General features: G+C 40.0%; 1 protein-coding gene across 1 annotated transcript; it reads left to right on the top strand.

The window, feature by feature from the left end:
- The first annotated feature begins 277 nt into the window (after positions 1-277).
- Positions 278-20345, top strand: F11 (coagulation factor XI). Its single transcript, XM_020889942.2, has 15 exons — positions 278-593; positions 1473-1528; positions 3966-4128; positions 5410-5516; positions 6412-6571; positions 8183-8292; positions 8995-9154; positions 12466-12575; positions 12669-12831; positions 12924-13030; positions 15801-15969; positions 17059-17234; positions 18027-18122; positions 18821-18960; positions 19533-20345. Exons 2-15 carry the CDS (start codon positions 1474-1476, stop codon positions 19692-19694), a joined length of 1878 nt encoding a protein of 625 aa, XP_020745601.2. The 5' UTR covers positions 278-593; position 1473; the 3' UTR covers positions 19695-20345.
- Positions 20346-24165: the final 3820 nt, after the last annotated feature.

Genomic DNA, 24165 nt, shown 5'->3' with positions numbered 1-24165 from the left:
CTCCAAGGAGGTAACACTGTATAAAGGGAAATGGGCTTGCAAAAGAGCAGGGATCTACAATTGGCCCCACCCTCTCCACAACCCTGGAACAGCTGAGTTGCAATTCTCTACTGTTCCAAAAGTCAGTAAGTCCATCAGACTTCCCTTGTTTTCTTTTCAGATGATGAGACTCCAGTTAGCCTGGAATTAATGATTAACCGTTGCTATTTGAAAATGTGGCTAAGTGCAGCTTTGGCCAGCAGGCACCCTCATGTTGAGTTTGCCCAATGGTTAAGGCACATGGGCAAATTTAAGTTCTCTAAGCTTCTCTCTGGGTCACTTGTTTGAATACACAGTAAAACAAGAGAGAAAAAAAATCAGTGTATTGAAAAAGCAAGCACCTCTACCAGGGTACATGTTTGATATGCAAAGATTTTAAGGAGTTTCACAGGCATTCTTCATAAGGAAACAGTGTTACATCACACTGGGAATCAGTAAAAGTAAATATTAAAGTTAAGTGAACAGTACCTGCAAAAACTCATTTAGAAGAGGATGGCCATTTTGGAAGACAAAAAACATTCTTATTAAGAATTGCAACAAACAAGGTGTTTCAGGTATGATTTCAAAAATTATCATTTAAGATGTCCCTCAAACAATTATTCCTTGAAGTTTCTTTTTCTGTGGAGTTAAAAATTTTTTACGATAGAGAATAAAACATGTCTGATTTAATATTTTGGAAGTTTTTAGTTAATATCCTAAGCAAGGTGGGAGGAGATTGCAGAATGAAAGAAGAGTAATAGTTTGTACTCAGTAGCAAGTATTTTAGAAATTAAAAAGATATTCAAGAATAATATATACACATCAGAAGATGATCTGTCTCATAGATTTCCCTTGAGACAGGAGAACTGTCTCAAGTTTTCCATAGAGATGTCAACTCAGGGCTTTGTGGGGATAAGTATGTGTGTATAAGACCAAGACAATCTAGGAATATATTTGCAACCTCATTTTAAAAATAGAAAATTTTAGAAGTAGAAAATCAGTTATAGCTTCTTTGATAGATTTAGAAAAGAAACTTCAACAGTGGAAAGAAAGGAAATGAATTGGAAGAGAAGATAAACATGGAAAAATTGAGATGGAGAGAGGGTCAGATGATCATGAGAAATGTCCGATTAATAGTGAGTTGGAAAAAAAAAATTAGTAAGTTGGAGGCAAAAAAGAGGGAGCGAAGGAAGGAAAGGGGACAACACTTCTCTCTAACTCCTTGCTTCCTCCCAATGGTGAACGTGTTGACCACGGCACAAATAACCGTACTGAGGAATATTCTAGGATTGGGGGGAAGATAAAACTCAGCACTATGATAAGGAACTCTGTGAACACTATTGAATTATTTACTCCTCTCCCTCCAAATTTCTTGTAAACTCTGATGTCAGTAAATTAATTATAAATTCATGTCTTATGTGCTAAACATATGCACATTTTTTCATTTTTTGTAGGATGACTTTATTATATCAAATGGTACATTTCACTTTATTTGCCTCAGTTGCTGGTGGTAAGTAGACTTTTATATTTAGTGTGGACTGGAAATAGCTTGGTTCCCTGACTTGTGCATTAGAAAACAGGAGGGCATAAACCCCAAAGGGAAAATCACACATTGTCTTATTAATATTTTATTTAAGGAGGTCTAGTGGTGGGTCTAAACCTGCATGGTAATTACCATCAAACTAGTAATGAGTGATAATGATATTTTGAGATATCTGAAACTGTAGTGTTTTCAAATCTGCTATTTTTATTATGATGAAGGCACAGGTCCTGTGGACACTAATGCATTTTGCTCTTACACTAGTCATAGAAAGATATGCCATATTTTAGTTAGAAGTTAGTGAAAATAAAGTTGGAATTTCTCCCCATTTAAGTCCATGGACTACATAATCCTATAAGCCTCTAGTGATAATTTCTACTGTTCTTTACTTATGTACTTTTCCACATACTTACTGGCATGTTGATTATTACTGTGATAAAATCACTTATTTTTAGTTTTACTTATTTTTTTGTTGCTACAATAAGTTTGAGTTATATTTTGTTCTGCCAAAATATTTAAATTTTTGTTATATATATGTATATATATATATATATACTTATATATTTAAGGGTTGTATCTTAGTATTTGTCCAGGAAAATATACCAAGATTAAAAACTCCAATACATTTATTCAGCGATTAAATAATAATGACCTAAAAATCCACAATCTGGAATATTAGATGTTTCATTCTAGAAACAGAAAATTTCAATTTTATGTAATTTAGTTTTGTTTGTATTTTTAACTTATTTATGGTTTCAGTGGAAAGTGAAAGTGAAGTTGCTCAGTCATGTCCGACTCTGCGACCCCATGGACTGTGGCCTACTAGGCTCCTCGGTCCATGGGATTTTTCCAGGCAAGAGTATTGGAATGGGTTGCCATTCCCTTCTCCAGGGGATCTTCCTGACCCAGGATTGAACCCGGGTCTCCCGCATTGCAGGCAGACGCTTTACCATCTGAGCCACTAGAGAAGGGGCTTCAGTAATTTTTCCAAGAGTCTAAAGTTTTTGTTACTAAAATGACCTGTTTATTTGTTTGGTTTTGTTTTATTAACACATAATTGATGTACAGCACTGTATATATTCAAGGTGTATAGCACAATGATTTTACTTACATACATCATGAAATGATGGCCACAATAGATTCAGTGACCATCCATCATCTCATATAGATACAACATTAAAGAAACAGAAACAAATGTGTTCCTTATGATACAATCTCATAGAATTTACTCTAATTTTCACATATAATGTACATCAATGTTAATCATATTTATCGTGTTGTACATTACATTTCTGGTACTTATTTATCTTATAACTTGAAGTTTGCACCTTTCGACTTTTTTTTTTTGGCCGTGCCATGCGGCATGCAGGGTCTTCGCTCCCCAGCCAGGAATCGAACCAATGCCCTCTGCATTTGGAGCACAAAGTCTTAACCACTGAACTGCCAGGGAAATCCCCCTTTTGACTATCTATATCCAATATTCTTTTCCTCCAGTGACTGTCTCTGGTATACACAAATCTGATCTCTTTTTAAAAAATGTTTGTTTTTAAGGTATAATTGATGTACAATGCTATGTTAAGTCCTAAAAACAAATGAACAAACATAATGAAACAGAAATAGAGTCACAGAAACACAGAACAAACAGGTGATTGCCAGAGAGGGGGTGGTAAGGTGAAGAGAGAAATAGGTGAGAGTGATTAAGAGGTACAAACTTCCAGCTGCAAAATAAATGATTCATAGTAATAAACTGTAGAGTGTGGGGGGTATAGTCAATAATTATGTACTATCTTTGTATGGTGACTGATGGTAACGAGATTTGTCATCATGATAAATTGAAATGTACAGAAATATCCAATCATTATGTTGTGCAACAGGAACTAACATAGTGTTGTAGGTCAACTGAACTGGTCCATTTAAAAGAGTGAAGTGATATGATACCTTATCCCATCAAGGGCCATCAAACGCTACCCAAAGCAGTAGGTACACAAAGTTGAGTGGCTACCCAAAGGCTACACGGAGCCTTTGTTTCACACAAGCGTGGTGTTTAGACACAGAGAAGAGATGGGGAAAGGAAAAGCAGAGACCATTCTAGACCTGGATGGGGTCCTAGAGGGCATTTTTGCCAGAAAAGATCTGAGAATCAAATCAATTACTCTCAAAGCACCCACATCTCCAGACAATCACTCAGAAGCGCCGTTCTATTGAGACACACATGCCATTTTATAATTTTCTTTTCTATCTGCGGCTGCTTATCCAATAAACTAAAAGTGTTGATGGCCCTGATTTCTAAGTTCTGACATATTTCCCGTTAAGTAGACCTATTTCACTTGCCTTTGTGAGATTATTACCTGATCAGACATGTGCCCCATAAAATCCAAAATCACACATGTCATGTATTACAACCTAGAGTGTGTGACCACGCTGTTCCAAGATGCCTACTTTAAAGGAGGAGACGTCACTGTGGTTTTCACGCCGAATGCCAAGCACTGCCAGATCGTCTGCACCCACCATCCAAGGTGTTTGCTCTTCACTTTCATGACTGAATCATCATCAGAAGATCCTACCAAGTGGTAAATGTTTGCTTTTCTGCATAGAGGAAATAGATTGTATATGACAGACAATTACCAACAATGAATAGTCATATACCATTTTATAAAACTTAATGTGAACATTGGAAAATGTATCTTCGTTCAACTGAAATATTAAATATTTACAGGAGAAAGAGTAGCATTTAGGCAGGGCCAGAGGAACAGACATGCCCCTCAGTGTGGACTTTCCAACTTCTCTTGTGGTCTCAATATTGACGATACTCTCCATCTGATTTTTTTCTACTTTAAAGCCAGTTCATCATTTTGTTCTTTGCCTTTCATTGATTATTGATATTTTATATTATTCAAATTAGTACATTTCCCTCAATGATGTTATTAGAAAAAAATTCATTGTTTATAAAAGTAACTTGAAAGAATAGTACAATGATTTCATATCATCCCAAGACTTTTTGCCATTTTTTTCTTCTCTATTATGTATGTATAGATGTCTAATCATTTGAAATAATTTGAAGCCATCATAATATTTCACCCTTAAATATTTCAGCATACATTATCGTACACAAAAGACATTAAAAATTAACGAGACTCCCTTTATATCATCTCAGTTGTCCTTCCCATGTAATTTATAGCAATTAACCAGAATCTTATCAAGATTCACAAATTACATTTGGTGGTTTTGTCTCTATAGTCATATTCTTAAAGATCTTGGGACATTCCACCTACCATTTTTATTTTCATATTGAGTTTAACATTTAATAATAAAGCTTTACTGCAGAATGACATTGTCAACATCTTTATGCACTATTGCTGCATTCAGAGTATTTACATAGTTCCCTGAACTTATAAAATTTACTATTCTAGAATTTATGACTGAGGTTGGCAAAGTTTTTCTTAATAGGCAGAAAGTAAATATCTTAGGCTTTGTGGATCCAATAGCAAAATCAAGGATATTATATAAGTACTTATATAATGATTCAAAATATAATCATTGAAAACTACAGAAACCATTCTTAGCTCATGAATTATATACTGAAACAGGCAGAGAGCTGCATTTAACCAAAAGGTCATAGTTCACCCACTCCTATTTCTTGTTTGGAAGGAAAATTTTATGTCCTCTTTCCAATGTCAGGGTGTTGGAATGAAAACCAAACTCACAGTCTCTTAAGAAATATTTGTTTTGGCATGAGATAGAGGAGTTTGTTTCCTTCTCTTTGACTCTCTCTGGGCTGACTTTTAAGATCCATTATTTTAAAACATACATTTTCACCCAGTAATGTTATTTCTTTAAAAAAAAACAAACAGGTATACTTGCATCCTGAAAGACAGTGTTACAGAAACACTGCCGATGGTGAATATGACAGGAGCAATTTCTGGATATTCTTCCAAGCAATGCTTGCACCAAATAAGTGGTAAGATGTCTTTCTAGAATTGATATTTATTAGTTACTGTGATGTATACATGTAGTTACACCAGCTATGGTTTTATGGCTATAAAATAAAATCCTGCGGTATGGAAACAAAGCCTCTCAGTGAAGTACCCTTCACATAGAGTAAAAACGAGCACACACGCGTGTCTTCCCCACCACCGCATTATGTTCTGCTTATGCTTAATCAATCAGTCATGTTTTTGACATTTTGTGGCCCCATGGACATGCCCACCAGGTTCCTCTGTCCATGGAATTTTCCAGGCAAGAATATTGGAGGAGGGTGCCATTTCCTACACTACAGGACTTTTCCGACCCAGGGATAGAACCCCTATCTCTTGTGTCTCCTGCACTGGCAGGTAGATTCTTTACCACTAATGCCACCTGGGAAGCCCCACCCTATTACAGTTCATTAATATTTACCTCATCAGACACATCCAACTACATCAGTTCATCATTCATTTTTCCCCCTCTCCTTTCCAGCTTGAAGTTTTATATCAAAGTCCTTATTAAATATATTAATTCAAATCAAGGAAAGCAGCTATAAAGGTTGAGATGACATTGCCATAATAGTGAAATAGATACTAGTATAGGTTAACTAGTGAATCAGTCCATTAGTGGAGTTAAGGAGACAAGAGAGGCCAGTTCATAAAATTGAAGCAGAAATGTTCATCTCACATTGCTGCAGTGTAAGAAGGACCCTGGCATTCTCTTACTGTTTCCAAGGAGGAGTAGGAATTAAGTAGATTAAAATGAAACTAGAGGATTTCTGAGAAAAAATCAGTGAAAGAGTAAGTCTGGAGGAACAGTGGCTGAGACTGAATTATCAGACTTGACCCCAGAGACTGGAAAATAATCATATATTCTGATTTTATTTCCAGCTTGCAACAAAGATGTGTATGTGGACCTAAACATGAAGGGAATGAACTATAATAGCTCTATTACCCAGAGTGCTCAGGAATGCCAAGAGAGGTGTACAGATGACACGCATTGTCATTTTTTTACATTCGCCACAAAATACTTTCCAAGCATAAAGGATCGGTGAGTGAGCTGTGGACTGATGGAAAACAAAATGGAATTCTTTTTTTTTCCTATCAACTTGATGTCAAATTTTATTTTTAACCCATACAAGACAATTTTAAAAATACTAATACTATAGATTTTTTGGTGAAAAATGTATTTAAAGTTCAACTTGGATGCACTTCCTTTTATAATACAGAATCAGCTTTTCAGTGACACTTACCAAAAATGTTAAATCCACCTCCTAGCTAATTTATTATTGTTGCTGTTCAGTCTCTTAAGCTATGTCTAACTCTTTTGTGACCCCATGGACTATAGCCCACCAGGCTCCTCTGTCCATGGGATTTCCCAGGCAAGAATACTGCAGTGGGTAGCCATTTCCTTCTCCAGGGGATCTTCCTGACCCAGGGACTGACCCTGTGTCTGCTGCTAATTTATAGAGTGTTACATTTTTTAATTGGCAATTTTAAAAACAGTTGCATTGGTCAGTCAGTTCCATTCTTGGCCTAAAGGGTGCTACAGTCTGAACTTGTAGAATCAAAAAGAAAAACCTACTTAGATGTCCTCCCAAATAACAGTTCCCCACCTGGGACAAAGTAACTGAAACCAGTGTGAAATACTTTAAAACTTGTCCCCATACTAGATTTTGAAATAATCCAGGGATAAATCTATTATGTAAAAAATATAAGAGGATCTGATTTGAAACTGATTAACCTCTTTTCTCTTAAGAAATATTTTTAGGGAAAATATCATTAACTTTTTAATTTAGAAATATTTGAGATATTCTGGATTTGTATAGGGAACTACAATTATCTGGAGCTTCCCTGGTAACTCAGGGGTAAAGAATCTGCCTGCAATGCAGGAACCATAGGAGGTGTGAGTTCAATTCCTGGGCTGGGAAGATCCCCTGGAGAGGGAAGGGGCAAACCTCTCCAGTATTCTTCCCTGGGAGATTCCATGGACAGAGGAGCCTGGCAGGCTACAAGTCCATGGGGTTGCAGAGAGTCGGACATGACCGAAGTGACCTAGCACACACATGCAGTATGCTTATCTGAAATCCAACAATGAAAGAAGAACTCAAAATGACTAGTATTTGGATTTTAACATTCACAAAAGTGATGAGAGGAAATAAAGTGTTAAAGATTTACTTGAAGAAAAGCACTGAATGATAACACAAGATGAAGCTCTCAAATCAATAATTAAGATTTTGTGGTTTATCTTTAGCTCAACTCAAACCCACCTTTTTACATATTTTATGTGTTAAGATTCAATGCAAATTGAACAGCAAGCTAGGACATCGGAAGTTGCTAGGTATTATTTGAAAAGGTAAAATGCTAAAATTGAGGTGAGCTTGAGAAGTCTTTAATCCCTACATCTCCACTCTTCATGTCACTACCCATCTAAAGCTGTCATTTTACTGATGAAAAAATAAAACTGACAAAATTCACAGGACCACCAGCTCCCAGCAGAGACGGGACTCAAGAGCAGCTGTCTAGTCTCTCAGATCAGTGTTTTCCCAGCAATTCTTTAGCTTCCACGCACAGGCCATCTCTAAATGTGAATTTTTTATTATATTTTTCCTTACTTGCGTTTGGAGGGATAAAATATTTTTCCATTTTGGTCTTTATTCAGTAACATTTGTCTGTTGAAGAACACCCAAACAGGGACACCAAACAGCATAACGAAGCTCCGTGAAGTGGTATCTGGATTTTCTTTGAAGTCCTGTGGCCTTTCTAACCTGGGTAACTACTATTTTCTTAATGAGGTAGTTTAGCCATTTAATGCTAATGATATGTACAATGGGCCTTGCTTAGGATACCAATTTGGGCTCACTGATGAAAAATGGACCCATTGACCTTTTATCATCCTCGTGAGAAAAAATTCATTATGTTCTATATGATTAAAATTTATGTTGGAATTTAAAGCTTAAAACAATCACTTCAGTTATCCTAATTTTAAAGTGTGTAAAAGATCTTGGGATAAACAAATCTTTAAAAGTTACTAGTAAGACCTTGTTTCTTTAGGGCAGTTTGAGGCTCGCAGCAAAATTGAGAGGAAAGGATAAAGTTATTTCCTGCCCAGACGAGTAGTCAGCCTCCCCTATTACCAGCATCCCTCACCAGGAGGTACATTTGTTACAACTGATGAACCAACATCATAATCACATCATAATCACCCGAAGTTCACAGTTTACATCACGATTCACTCTTGGAGTCTTACATTGTATGGGTCTGAACAAATATAGAGTGACATGCTTCCATCATCAGAGCACCATTCAGAATATTTTCACTGCCTTGAAATTTCTCTGTGTTCTGCCTGTTCATCCCTCCCTCATCTCCCAACAAATTTTTATATGAAATTTACAAATACTGTGAGTAGGGTTTTACCTTTACTGACACTACCAATGAACTGACCTTCTGAATATGATTTCTTCTGTCGTGCAGCTTGTATTAGGGACATTTTCCCTAGAACGGCATTTGTGGACATTACCGTCGACACGGTCATGGCCCCAGATCCCTTTGTCTGCCGCAGCATTTGTACTCACCATCCCAGCTGTCTGTTTTTCACCTTCTTGTCTGAAGAATGGCCAACAGCATCTGAAAGGTAAGCAGCTAAGATTAAGGGTCATGTGTTACCTTTTAAAACAGTTGATCAAAACCCATCCTTGAAAATTCTGAGCAACTACAAATTTTATCTAACTGTCGGTCTAGAATAGATAAAAACTGCAAGGAAGAATCCTAGCTCCTCTATTTCCATTTCCCACTTAATGACCACAGGACTCTTGCTTTTCTTTAGGTTAGGGAGGTCTTTGCCTTCAGCAAAAGGAGAGAGACAGAGGATGAGATGATTAGATAGCATCAGTCACTCAATGGGCATGAATTTGAACAAATTCCGGGAAGATAGTGAAGGACAGGGAAGCCTGGTGTGCTGCAGTCCATGGGGTCCCAAAGAGTTGGACACAACTGAGTGACCGAACAACAATGACAAGAACGAGAGAGTTGTTAGTTCTGAATAGAAGGAAGAAAGTAATGACAGTCACTAGAGGTATCTCAGGCCAATGCCTGGTGTAAGATCATTGACCCTGGAGTACAAAGAGCTGGAAATAGCAGTGACCTGTCAAATCCAAAGTGGAGAGGGGTGGAAACAACGGCCTTCATCAAAAGAATTGGGGATAATGCTGGAGGAAGCTTTGAGAATTTAGGCCATTTCCCTACTGATGGATATTAACACAGGAAACTGTAATAAAAGCATGGGAAATTGCTATGATCATCAAAAGGATGTTTGTTGCCCCCATTAACAAAATTCACTTAAAAAATCATCTTAAGACTGCTTAAAAATCTAGATTGTAGGTATTATCTGAATCTGAATTCTCAGAGTCCTTGGCATTTGCTTGACATGGCTGTTCATTCCTGGGGAGAGTGTCCCCCAGAGCAATTCAGCCAAAATAAGCCCTTGAACTCCTGTCCATCAAGCAAGACTGGTTTTTTATCGAGGGAGTGAAAGATTGTTGTTAGGGTTAGGGTTAGGGTTAAGGTTGTTGCTGACACATGAAAAGACGCCGGGATTCTTGGCCTCTGGAGGAGAAGAATTCAATCCGGGGCCAGAGACGAGGCTTGATTGCTCAGAGCTTTTGTGTAATAAAGTTGTATTAAAGTATAAAGGAGATAGAGAAAGCTTCTGACATAGGCATCAGAAGGGGGCAGAAAGAGTAGCCCCTTGCAATTGTTAGCAATGGAGTTATATACTCTAATTAGTTATTACAGTGAATCAAAAGAATGTCTGGAGGTTGTAAAGACCTCACTAGACCTATTCCCATAAGTTACATTTTAAGATAACAGGATTAGCCAGAAGGTTTTTTTCCAGAGACTCTCCTCAAGCAGGATACATTATTGTTATATAATCCTAAGGAATGTAGAGGGAAAAAAAGTTTGTCCTTTCCTTCTCCTTGAGAATTCCAGACCCCTCTCTCCTTGGGCACCCCTAGACTTATCAACCTGCCTAGGAAATGACTCTCTCAGGAGGATATAACTACAGAAGTATCAATACTAGGTTTGTCACATGAGAATATGTTTGTTACTTTCATTTTCTCAATATGGTTCTAACATATGATAAGTACGCTCAATAGATTAAGAACCTTGTACTACTTGGGCCAGAGTGGAAGTAAAAGAGAAGTGATCAGATTAGGATATATTGTTTTGTTTTGTTTTTTTTTCCATTTATTTTTCTTAGTTGGAGGCTAATTACTTTACATCATTGCAGTGGTTTTTGTCATACATTGAAATGAATTAGCCATGGATTTACATGTATTCCCCATCCCGGTCCCCCCTCCCACCTCCCTCTCCACCCGATCCCTCTGGGTCTTCCCAGTGCACCAGGCCTGAGCACTTGTCTCATGCACCCAACCTGGGCTGGTGATCTGTTTCACCCTAGATAATATACATGTTTCGATGCTGTTCTCTTGAAACGTCCCACCCTCACCTTCTCCAAGAGTCCACAAGTCTGTTCTATACATCTGAGTCTCTTTTTCTGTTTTGCATATAGGGTTATCGTTACCATCTTTCTAAATTTCATATATATGTGTTAGTATACTGTAATGGTCTTTATCTTTCTGGCTTACTTCGCTCTGTATAATGGGCTCCAGTTTCATCCATCTCATTAGAACTGATTCAAATGAATTCTTTTTAATGGCTGAGTACCATGGTGTATATGTACCCAAGCTTTGTTAATGTAGAGCCAGTAAGATTTGCTGACAGATTGAATACCAGCATGAAGGAAAAAGTCAGTGATGGCTGCACAACTTTTGGCTCAAGAAAGTTGGAAGGATGGAAATACCAATGAAGAGATGAGGGAAGATTTCCTAAAGAGTTGATTTCTAGAGGGAACAGGTGTCTGGCAGTCAATGAGAAAGAAATATTGAATTGGCAGTTAAAAAGAGAGATTTAAGTCAGTGATTAGGTATCCCCAGCTGGTAATTAATGCTGCTGAAACTGATGAGATCATCAAAAAATTGAACAAAGAGAAGGAGGGCAAAGATTGAGCCTTAAGGCATTAAAAATTTCAGAACTTAGAAAGATGCCTTTGTAAGGCGTTATTTTGTCTTAATCATGGTTCTTTTTGTTTCATATTCCATTTATAAAATTCCCAATCAATACCTATAAGAGGAGGTATTTGATCATCATTACAGGGTGAGAGAAGAACATGGTGCTACAAGCCAAGACTTGGCCTCTTAAATTCGAATTAATGAATATTAAATAAAACTAAATCTTCATTTCCTCAGCTGTATTAGCCACATTTCAAGTATTCATCATATGACTGGCTGGTGGCTGTTGTAGTGACTAGCATAGACACGGAGTGTTCACTTCATTGCAGAAAACTCCGTTGGACATCACTGACCCGGATTGGGATTTTGTGCTGGTTAGGAAAGGTTACTTCGTCCCAGAGAAATGCTGCCTGGGTGTGGAGCCTGCATTTATCTCTGTCTGTGGCACCGCACTCCAGTACTCTTGCCTGGAAAATCCCATGGATGGAGGAGCCTGGTAGGCTATAGTCCATGAGGTCGCAAAGAGTCGGACAAGACTGAGCGACTTCACTAAGCCTACAACAGCTCTGAGTCGGAGATTTCTAGGCAGCATGAAAATTCTTGGATGGTTGAGATAGTCTAGGAAAGTTGAGAGAAAGGAAATGAAAAAGGAAAGTGCTAGGAACGGTGATGTTGAACAGAGCAAGCTCAGAAAATTTAGAGGCAGTTTGGAAAATTTGTCTGCAACCTAGAGTCTGACTCGGTGTACTTTCAAAACGGGAACACCTTGCCTATTAAATACCAACAGGAACTGATTTCTATATGCACTATGAAAATGTCTTCTTCTTTGATATGTTTTACATGGTGCCTCTTTACTTCCCTTTTTCACTCTTAGAAATCTGTGTCTCCTTAAAACATCTTCAAGTGGATTGCCAAGCGCACGCTTTAGAAAGAACAAAGCTTTTTCTGGTTTTAGTCTACAAAACTGCCGGCACAGTGTCCCAGGTAATCAGTGCAAGCTCTTTCTTCTGATCAAGGTCAACAAATGGGTGAGAGGGTTTTGCATTTCACATCTCAATATGTGCTTCTGCTGTCCAGTGTTCTGCCATTCCTCATTCTATCGCAACGCTGATTTCTTGGGAGAAGAACTGGACATCATACACGTGGACGGGCATGAAGCCTGCCAGAAAACATGTACCAACAGCATCCGCTGCCAATTCTTTACCTATTCTCCATCTCAAGAATCATGCAACGGAGGGAAGTAAGACATATGTCAAGTCCCATATGTCAAGCTCCTGTCCCAGCTTGTTGAGAGATGCATTATGTTTATACCATTTTGCTTCCAACCTGCAGGGGTAAATGCTACTTAAAACTTTCTGCAAATGGATCTCCAACGAAAATACTTCATGGGACAGGAAGCATCTCTGGATACACGTTAAGATTATGTAAAATGGATAATGGTGAGTTTAATGTCACTTGAAAAAAGTAATAACCTGAAGGAATTATTTTATACTGAGTATGTCATGACTAAGAGAATCAATAATAGCCACAGAGGGGAGAAAATTAGTACAACAATGAATCTAGTTGCAATTTTCTGTTATTTTCACTGCTGTCAATCAGGCTGACCTGCTTTAAAGGTAAATATTGGGCTTTAACTAAACTCTGCATTGCCTGGCATTAATTAAATATATGTTATAATTCCTGGGTCAAGAAGATCCCCTGGAGAAGGGAATGGCAACCCACCCCAGCATTCTCGCCTGGAGAATCCCATGGGGGATTCTCTATATCCCACCAGGCTAGGTGGGATATAGCCCACCTAGCGTGGTGGGCTATAGTCCATGGGGTTGCTAAGAGTCAGACACCACTATCATTTTTCGCTTAAACGTTTTATAATTTGATACATTTATATAACCAGTATTTCCTGGTGAGGCTCAGGCTTAGTTAACATTTTTATATCTGTTTGTTGATATCAAGGTCAATGATCTTTCTTATTATCCTTTATAATAGAAATATCAACCAGCCTCTTAATTAGTCATTTTCTTTCTATTTGTTGTTACTTGATCTTTAATTGAAATATAAATAATCATCTTATGTTTGGAAAATTATGTTATCTATGCAAGAAATACTCAGTAACTCCTTCTCCAGGGCCTTCAAATTTCCTGCAAGTGTTCAGAGTATTTATGAATATTAGCAAAAGTTACAATAAAACCTTATTAACTTGTAACAATGAGTATGAGAGAGTGGAAATAAAAAGATTATCTATATTAAGCAAGACCTATAATAATATAAAAAGGATAATGGCAGATCAGCAGTACTTCCATTCCAGTGGCCAGTTTCTGAGCATAGTAACAAAAGATGGTTTGTAGGCAAACAAGACTGTCTAAGAGATAGAAAAGGAGCATTCTCCCTACACGCATTCCTCCCTAAATTGTCACTATGACGACTTTAGTGTTCACTGATTTACATACACTGCATGTTTCTGGACTTTTATTGCTTACTGCCCAATATTACAATCTAATATAAATTAAGTTGCAGCTGAGATTTAATGAGTGAAATGGAAGTGATAATTATGCTTTGTAGTAGATTTCAAAGTATGAAAAATTTCTGTGTCAGAAATACTGGCTCTACTGAGAGGTGAAAAAATAAATCCTGAGGTTGCCAGAACTTGTTTTGTAGAACACGCAATGTTACATTGTGTCCAATATTACCCTTCTAGCTGGGAAATTCTGCCTTCCTAGAGTTTAGAGGGGCTCTGATGGGACTTTGGACGATTCTAGCTTCTTCACAAAGACAGTCAGTTGAGTTGTATCTCATACCTTCTCTGTTTTCCTTAATAATAAATTTACCCAAGACAAAAAGGAGCATTTACAATCTTTCTGTTGTCCTGGTGCTACCAAGCAATAGAAAGGATGCAGCCGATTTTATCATCAGTAATGGTGACATAGTTTTAAAAAGGGGAGGCAGCACTTACACCTTAAATTGCAGAATCCATTCTTTACCCTCCTTCCTTCATTATGTTCCTTTCTAACGAATCTATGGACTCTGGTCTCTAAAGGTTGCAGACTATATCAGGTGTAGACTGACAGCTAAACAGAAAATATAAGATAAAGGAAAATAAAATCTTATGTCTTTTTATGCACCTTCTGATATAAGTGAAATGAATTGATTACGTTTTGCTGCATTAGATTAAAAATGTGCTAATATACAAGAGAATATCTGACTGAGATGTTTATATCTTATACTGTCATTGGTTGATACTATAACTTAACTTTCTGAAGACACAGAGCAAAATTGCCATCCAAAGAAACATCTATTAGTTCAAAACACAAGGCCAAGATGGGTATTTTCAGCACTTTGAACTGAGAAACGAACACCGAGATCTATAACTCATCTTAACAAGGTCTTTATTTACGTGTTGTTAATATAGTTTAGTAACTGCTGACATATTAATTTTCCAAGTCAAGAAATAAACTGAGGGGTGAGTTTGAATCAAAGTCCTCGGAAATATCAAGGGTCGCAGATAAAACCCCAATCTGTCAACAAGACCAAAGGGCAGAAGCGGTTCGCAAACAAGAAGAGAAGCTGGGTTGGGACGTGGGTGGAGCTGGTCCAGAGGGCAGCTGGGGTGGGACGGCAGTGGCAGGAACTGGACAGAGGCTGCGAAGTGAGCGCACGGTGCTCACCTTTAACCAGTTCTCAAACATCGGTGAGGCGGATCAAAACTTAGGTGGGTAGGGTCCGCTGTCAGAGTTTCTGATTCACCACGTCCAAGCTGGGGCTTAGGAGTGATCATCTCTCACAGATTCCCAGGTCATGCCTGGGAGGTCGGTCTGGGGACCACACTTGACAACTGTCGCTTTAAAAGAATGCTGGCGTTGTTGTTGGAGGGGGGGTAAGCCTCGAAATCAGAGGAGGCATTATTTTGTTGTTCAGTCGCTCGATTATGTCCGATTGTTTGCAACCCCATGGACTACAGCATGCCAGGCTGCCCGGCCCTTCTCTATTATTTGAGGCATTATTTGGGGATGTGCAATTACAAGGTGACCCACCCATTCAGGTTTTATGTTCATATTGTGCTTTGCCAACTTGAGTCTAAAGTATCTTCAAGTGAAGGTCACGGTACATTATTGAACCCAGGGAAGGCGTTCTTCCCCATGAGCCTGAAGGAACGTAGCTACCAATGGAAAATGAAGATTTAGGAAGTTACTCACTGCAATCCTTCTGTTGTAGTGTGTACAACCAAGATCAAGGCCAGAATTGTTGGAGGAACCCAGTCTGTTCACGGAGAGTGGCCGTGGCAGATAACTCTGCACGTGATATCACCCACCCAGAGACACCTGTGTGGAGGCGCCATCATCGGAAACCAGTGGATATTAACAGCTGCTCACTGTTTCAACGAGTTCAGTACCATTGCTGGTTTTACTCCTTCACCACGCTCACGCATATATTAATATTAAATCTACTCTAGTATTTTATTTAAAAGATGTAAACTTTCCTATTTGCTAAATTCATTTTCTGTTTTAGTGGGGGGAAAAAAGCAAAAAGGAACAACTGTTCATATTCTATACCAGCATCAGAAGAGGTGCAGGAACATGGCTCCATAATATTCTACTTTTCTGGTTAAATGTACACACATCCCCAGGGGACTTCTGGTTACTTCCTGTTGAGTATATCACCTTCTGTGCACTGTCCTGGGCTTTGGATTCAGGAAACTCAAAGAGAATTTCCCGCTTCCCGAATGTAATTTCCCATTTATTCTCCCTCTCCCCTCTGACTCTGTCTCCTCCTCCCCCGCTCCTTCTCCTCTCTCTCTCCCTACCCCTCACTCTATTTCCAGACACAGAAAGAAGGGTTTATTATACATCATCATATTGGATTCCCTACTTCAGTCATTTTCATTACCAGCCAAATATAAAAGCTCCATCGAGAGCATACAGAGTGTGTGATTCCCAGGGAATTTTAGTTGACCAGACTTCCTCTTTGCACCGCAGTATCTTCTGGGTTGTTTTTAGACTCAGATTTGTGGTTTTCTCGGTTTATTTTTATCAGTATGCAGCTTACTCATAACTCAAAGATTTGAGGTCAATAGTCTTTTAGCTTTTACATATGGACAGTGGGATGCCAGAAAGTATGGGTGAATTTCTCAGGGTCACAGCCAATCAACAGGAGCACTGAAAGTAGAACCCAGAACTCTGTGTGTGTGTGTGTGTGTGTGTGTGTGTCTGTGTGTGTGTGTTGAAGGGTGGAAAAAGTATTCATTGATGTTTGTGTGTTTCATATAAGGTAAATGATAGCCCAGGACCTTCCATAAAAGAAGACTATGTGACTGAAAAATCTTAGCAGAAAATCACTTCTTTCCACCTAAAAGCCCCCCACTGGCAGAAAAGAATAGCCAGCTAGGAATAGTTAGTTAAATAGCACTGTATCTCAAAATGTTGGGAATTATTTGCTAAAGGAATTCTCTTTTCCTCTATTGCTTACTCCTTAGGGTCGAGTCACCTAACGTATTGCGTGTCTATAGCGGCATTTTAAATCAATCAGAAATAAAAGAGGATACATCTTTCTTTGGGGTTCAAGAAATAGTAATTCATGATCAATATAAAAAGGCAGAAAGTGGATATGATATTGCCTTGTTGAAACTAGAAACCGCAATGAATTACACAGGTATGGAAAATTTTAAACAACAAATTGTCTACAGTGATGCCCAGCTTCACACTCCCAGATTCATGGCCTGACCCTGGCAATCCCTCCACATATTACTGTCATTAAAAAGGGAGAGGGGCTGCAAAGCTCCCCTTTCAGTCCATTAAGACTGAGTGCTAGGAACTTCCCTGGTGGTCCAGTGGTTGAGATTTTGCCTTGCAATACAGAGGGTGCAGGTTTGATCCCTGGTCTGGGAGTTAAGATCCCACATGCCACATCCCACAGGCAAAAAAAATCAGAGCATAAACAACAGGAGCAATATTGTAACAAACTCAATAAAGGCTTTAAAAATGGTCCACATTAAAAAAACATGCATATTCATATAAAAGACCGATGTGCTGTCCTGATGATTGAATCTACTTTTTTGTGGGGAGGGGTTAAAATGGCAAGTTTTCTTCAGATGCACAGGATGACATGACTTCATAATATATTGTAATATTAAAGATGACTTACATCTCCTTTTTAAGGAAGAAAGGATGGCAGGTCAGGAATGATGAGGCAGCTTCTACAGGATCCCAGACCTCATGAGAGTGACAGTTAATGGAGGAGGCTCCCTCTTGTTCCCTCCTCCTTGATGTGTGATAGATAACTCTGAACGTGAGGGATGAAAATGTATGACAGAGAGGCAAAACAAAACCCCGAATATAATAAACTGAGAACACACCCTAATCATAGAAAGCGAAGGAAGAGTCTTTCCTGGGAAATGTGATGTATTCTGTTTCTGATAACTGAACTGTGATTTTTAAAATCTAGATTCTCAACGGCCCATATGCCTACCTTCCAAAGGAGATAGAAATGTGATGTATACTGAATGCTGGGTGACTGGATGGGGATACAGAAAATTAAGAGGTAAGAAACTATATTTCTCTGTGTGCTATAGCTGAAGATACAGAACACAGTTTAATCACAATGTTTTCTGCTATCTCAAGTTGCACAGCTAAAATGAGAGTAAAATAATAACATTATTCAATTGCAGAAAGTGTATTCATAAGGAAGGAAAGGCGAAAATCACCCAAATGAAGATGATACCTCGCCTGATTGGAAATTTTAAATATGACAATCTCTTTAAAGGCTCATTACTTTTAATGAAATTTAATTCAAAACCTAGCACTTTTCAGTAGACGTCTTAGCCTGCTATCCAATTATTTTCTCTGGGAAATAATTCCAGTTAGAGCCATAATTAATTTTGAGCTTAATTAACATGAATAAAGTGCTACAATAGTGAGAATAACATCTTGTCTACACTCTGTACGGAGAAGGCAATGGCACCCCACTCCAGTACTCTTGCCTGGAGAATCCCATGGATGGAGGAGCCTGGTGGGCTGCCGTCTATGGGGTCGCACAGAGTCGGATACGACTGAAGCAACTTAGCAGCAGCAGCTACACTCTGTAATTACAAAAGGTCTGTGAACTAAACCTGAGTTTTTTTTCCTTCTGGATTTTTACATAGGTGTGGTTTTGATTTTAAATATATGTATATATATTTAAATTTATATTATATGTATGTGGTTATTCTATTTATAAACCAAAAAAAAAATTTTTTTTAGACAAAATACAAAATACTCTCCAGAAAGCCAAGGTACCCTTGATGACAAATGAAGAATGCCAGGCAGGATACAGAGGGCACAGAATAACCAATAAGATGGTCTGTGCAGGCTACAGAGAAGGAGGGAAGGATGCCTGTAAGGTAACCGTGTCTTTGGCCACTTGAAAAACTCAAATTAGAATGTTTAATGCAGTAAACTTTAAAAAAATTTTTTAAATTAATTTTTTTTACTAATTTATTTACATTTGGCTGCGCTGGGTCTTCGTGGCTGCGTAGGGGCTTTCTCTAGTTGTGGGGCCCGGGGACTACTCCTGAGTTGCGGTGCTCGCAGTGCTCAGGCTCAGTAATGTGACACATGGGCTCAGTCGCTCCGCAGCATGTGGGATCTTAGCTCCCAGACCAGGGATCGAACCCGAGTCCTCCCTGCATTGGCAGATGGATTCTTAACCACTGGGCCACCAGCGAAGTCCTCTGTTTGGTGCATTTTGTAAAAAACAGTCTTCTGCCAGTGAGCAGGGAACACAGTGGATTTGTTTTTTCCTTACCCTAAAATCTGCCGTGGGTAGACTGGTGCGGGGGGCAGGTCATCTGCTTCTTTGAAGTTTATTAAAGGGCCAAGACAGAATCTCAGGTGACATCACTCCCAGGACAACGCATTTAAGATGCGAAGTGTCTGAACTGATCTGCCCTTTTCTTTTCCCTGTTTGTCACAGGGGGACTCGGGGGGGCCCCTGTCCTGTAAACACAACGAGGTGTGGCACCTGGTGGGCATCACGAGTTGGGGTGAAGGCTGCGGCCAAAGGGAGCGGCCAGGTGTTTACACCAACGTGGTCGAGTACGTGGACTGGATCCTGGAGAAAACGCAAGGCCCTTGAAAGGATCCTCAGAGACCATTCCGGAAGGGTAAATCAGATCATTCCCTGAAGAGGGTTTGGATTTCACTGGAGAAGACACTGCGCCTTCATTTTCCTCCACAGGCTACAATTCTGAGACTGCAACAGATGGAGGGGCTGGGTATTGGTAAGAGCCCACCAAGAAAAACCAAACTGTCAGGATTCCTAAGCTCCCAGGGTTCTGCGATGATCAGAGTCTGACTTCAGTATCCAGTCTCTGTTCTGTTGGCTATACCTCTTCTAAACCAAAGAAATACTATAAAGATTAAGACATTTAAAGATGAAAGCATAGCCAGATGGATCAGAAAAGAATCCTTTGGTGGTGGCACCAAAGGATCGGGTAGAACTGCTCAAAGAAACCACTGTAAAAAGATGTGGTAAGTGAAATATCGAAGAGGAGAAAATAGGAACCGAGACAGTCATCATCCATTTGCTAGGTTCTGCGCTCTGTGTATGGGAAACTCTTTGGGGAAGGAAGAACTTAACTGAATTTGATGGCCGGTTTCAGGATAATCAAGAATTCTTGTCGTTAATTTTTAAGTGGGTTTGGGTGGAGCCAAGCTATGAATGAGTGTGAATGTGGACTCCAGAATTTCTGTAAGGAAAAGGATTAAAAGCAGCAATCCACCTGAAGTGGGTCTTCTGTGCATGGACTTCATCTGCATTTGACACAGTTTTGGGCACAGGAGGGCTGGTGATGATGAGGGGGGTAAGCTAAAGACTTTCTAAGACAACCACACTCTGTGAGTGTGAGTTCACAAATCTACATTTGTAGATGATAAATGTATTGGACAGAAATCAATGTAACATACACCAATCCTACAGGTGAAAATGATTTGGGAACACATGGATGGGTACAGTAGTGTCTTCAGCATTTTCAAAGCAGCACCTTGTAATCTCAGTACTGGGATGTTCCCTGCCATGCAAATATTTACATGGTGATTGTTTTTGATATAGTCTAATAATCTAAAATTTGCACTATCCCCACCAGTTTTCAATCCATGCCAACAACCTGTGTCAAGATTCTATCTAATATGCACAGTATTGATTGAGCAGTCTGAACTGGGGGGAATATGGTGGTGAACCAGTCAATATCTCTACCTTCCTGAAGCTTCCAGTCTGGTTAGCAGGAGCCACAAAAAGAAAATAATTACCATGTATAAAATACAGAATTTTAAATGGAAACGACGAGGCAGCATAATGTTCTACGAGAAAGAAGGGAAAGAGAATTTGGAGCAGGTTCAAACATTGGGATAAAAAGGAATTTTCCGAGGAGGACACAGAAAAAACAAAACAAAAAAACACCAAATCTAAAAGACTGGAATGGCATTAAGATCTTAGCTACCATCCCACCATATTAAAGACTCAGGGAAACTTTGCTCCATTTTGATGAAGAGGCTTGTCCTGACTGGTCCTGCTGGACCCCCTCCTCCCTTCACCCCCTGGGTCCTCCTCATCCTTTCATCTTCTGTTCTTATGGGCTTTCCCCATGGCCTACATCAGACTGGGGCAGGACGGGCCTGTCCCTGTCCTTGTGCAGGAGACTTTCCCACATTCTGATTAAGGTCTTCGAAGTTCACATGTGGAGACTTCACTACTGCCCTAGGCTCCAGCAGCCATGAAGGGTGGCGCTGTGCTGGGGACGTGGTTTCCTCTCTCAGGCCGCCTCTCCCCAAGACGGCCGGAGGCAGCCTGGTACCCTGGGGTGGGGGGGGGGGGTTTTGGGGGGCCCCTCCCAGCATCCATCCCACTTCCCTCCAAGAGTGTGTATGCAGTGTTCATCCATCAGAGCAGGCAAGCTTATTTCTTTCCTTCTGTACTTCCCAAGGCCATCTACAGACTGAAACTAACTCTTCCAAGCAATTTTTCAACTAGGAATGTGCCTCTGTGTGTGTGTGTGTGTGTGTGTGTGTGTGCATGCTCATGTCTAGGGAGGTGGGCGGGAATGAATGAAAAGGAATGTTTCTGATAACCACAACACTTAACACTCACTCAGCTTCACTGCCTGTCTGGGTCTTGAGGATCCCTCACCTTCAGATGCAGATTTAGTTTCCTAGGGCTTGGGTAACACATTGCCACAAACTGAATGCTTTAAAATACCAGAAACTCTTTCTCTCACAACTCTAAAGGCTGGAAACCTGAAATCAAGATTCGGCAGGGTCATGCTTCCTCCAAGGCTCCCAGGGGTGGTTCCTTCCTGGTCTCTAAATTTTATTTTATTTTTTTAAATTTTTTATTTTTTCCATTTATTTTTATTAGTTGGAGGCTAATTACTTTACAACATTGCAGTGGTTTTTGTCATACACTGAAATGAATAGTCATGGATTTACATGTATTTTTAAATTATGGCCATCTTAGATCTCTGGGGGGCTTCCCTGATAGCTCAGTTGGTAAATAATTTGCCTACAATGCAGGAGACCCCAGTCCGATTCCTGGGTCGGGAGGATCCCCTGGAGAAGGGATAGACTACCCACTCCAGTATTCCGGCCTGGAGAAATCCATGGACTGTGTAGTCTGGGGGGTCTCAAAGAATTAGACTCGACTGAACGACTTTCGCTTTCATTTAGATCCCCAGGGCACTCGGGTGTGAAAGCAGAGTCCTAACCACCATCAGGGAATTCTTCAATTAGGAGCTTCTGGAGCAGCCGTTTAAGCAATCTCTTAAGGATATCATTTCTATCCTTTCATTCGATCCAAAAGAGTTAAAATGGACATCCTAGAGTTAACAGCTTGCTAAGTGGATATCCTAGACTTAAAATTCAGTCAGCCCATCAGCCAGCAATTAGTGATGTTAATAATAGGAACATCATTTTTGGCTAACAAGAGTAAGTGAAGGTGTTAGCCGCTCAGCTGTGTCTGACTCTTTGAGACCCCATGGACTATATATAGCCTGCCAGGCTTCTCTGTCCACGGAATTCTCCAGGCAAGAATACTGGAATGGGTTTCCATTCCCTCCTCCAAGGTATCTTCCCAACCCAGGGATTGAACCTGGTTCTCCTGCATCTGCAGGCAGAGTATCTACCGTCTGAGATACCAGGGACGCCCAACAAGAGAAGAAAATAATGCAACTGAGATTATTACAATATGTCCTTCTTGCAGAATGCCTGCTGTGTGCTTTACTTCTTGTCATACCTTGTACTCCTTGTTACCACCATGTAATACCACCAGGTATTATTATCCCCATTATAGCATAATATCATGTTGTTGCTTTCACAGGGGGGAAAAAAAAGGACAAAACACCTTGCAACTATTTTCCTCTCAATTCTCCACTTTCCCTCTAGATGGCACTTTGGCCTCATTTTAAACCCTAGGATCTGACAGAATGCACTTAATTTATGATACATGTAAACAAATTCTGTGTATTGATGTATATCTGGAAACACTAAATCAAATCAACTGCTTCAACTCAAATTCGCATGACTTTTCAAATATAATGGTTGCAAATATCTACTCCCTAGACAGTAGTTTGTCCTTTAAACCGTGTGCTCCAGATCCCCCAGCTTTGGGGGCTTCACTTACCCTTAGTGACCAACTACAGGAGCCCCCCGCAGTAGGTGACACTGTCCCTGGGTACCACGGTGCCCTCCCAAAGACCTCTAGTGCTGAAGACGGAGTGCTTACCTGTCTTCTAAAAGGCCATCCCCCGTCACTTGCCATCTGGTTGAGTCGCATGGCTTGGGACTTCTTTTTTAAACAATATTTATTCATTTATTTGGCTGCACTGGGACTTAGTTGTGGTAGGCAGGATCTTTAGTTGTGGCATTTGGGATCTAGTTCCCTGACCAGGGATCGAACCCAGGCATCCTGCATCGGGAGCACAGAGTCTTAGCCACTGGACTACCATGCATGTCCCTCGAGACCTTTTCTTGCCATCTCTCTGTGGTTTCCTTTCAGCTGCTGTAACCCTTTCTCCCAACCCTCAGCTGTACATGTGTCCCCCGTTCCCAGCACCTTGCTTGGTCCACGTGTGAACACAATCCCCTTCCCTTGATTATTCAGAGTATTTTAAAGATTACACTGCAATATTGAAAACAAACAAGCAGAAACCTTTGAATTCTGAAGGCTTGGTGAGAGAAAGAAAAGAGAAATACACCTCCCCTCAAAACACACACACATGCGCGCGCGCGCGCGCACAGCCCACATCTGCAAGTGGGTAAGGATACAGTGGGCTTCCTTGGTTGTTCAGATGGTAAAGCGTCTGCCCGCAATGCGGGAGACCCGGGTTCGATCCCTGGGTTGGGAAGATCCCCTGGAGAAGGGAATGGCAACCCACTCCAGTACTCTTGCCTGGAAAGTTCCATGGACGGGGGAGCCTGGTAGGCTACAGTCCATGGGGTCGCAGAGTCGGTCACGACTGGGCGACTTCACTCACTCACTCAAGAATACAGTTTCTCCAAGACTCCGTGAGTCCAGTTGTTCCATGGAGGTTTCCCTACTGGCCGAGTGTCTCCTT

Source organism: Odocoileus virginianus, chromosome 32 (genome assembly GCF_023699985.2).
Source record: "Odocoileus virginianus isolate 20LAN1187 ecotype Illinois chromosome 32, Ovbor_1.2, whole genome shotgun sequence".
NCBI classification, from domain to species: domain Eukaryota; kingdom Metazoa; phylum Chordata; class Mammalia; order Artiodactyla; family Cervidae; genus Odocoileus; species Odocoileus virginianus.
The sequence above is the reverse complement of the archived record's forward strand: the minus strand, read 5'-3'. Positions and strand labels throughout refer to the sequence as shown.

Bases quoted from the DNA above. Each gene is read 5' to 3' on its own strand.
- F11 (XM_020889942.2), top strand. From the start codon at position 1,474: ATGACTTTATTATATCAAATGGTACATTTCACTTTATTTGCCTCAGTT. The intron at 9,155-12,465 runs GTAAGCAGCTAA...TTTCACTCTTAG, and splicing joins TGGCCAACAGCATCTGAAAG to AAATCTGTGTCTCCTTAAAA. The intron at 18,961-19,532 runs GTAACCGTGTCT...TGTTTGTCACAG, and splicing joins GAGGGAAGGATGCCTGTAAG to GGGGACTCGGGGGGGCCCCT.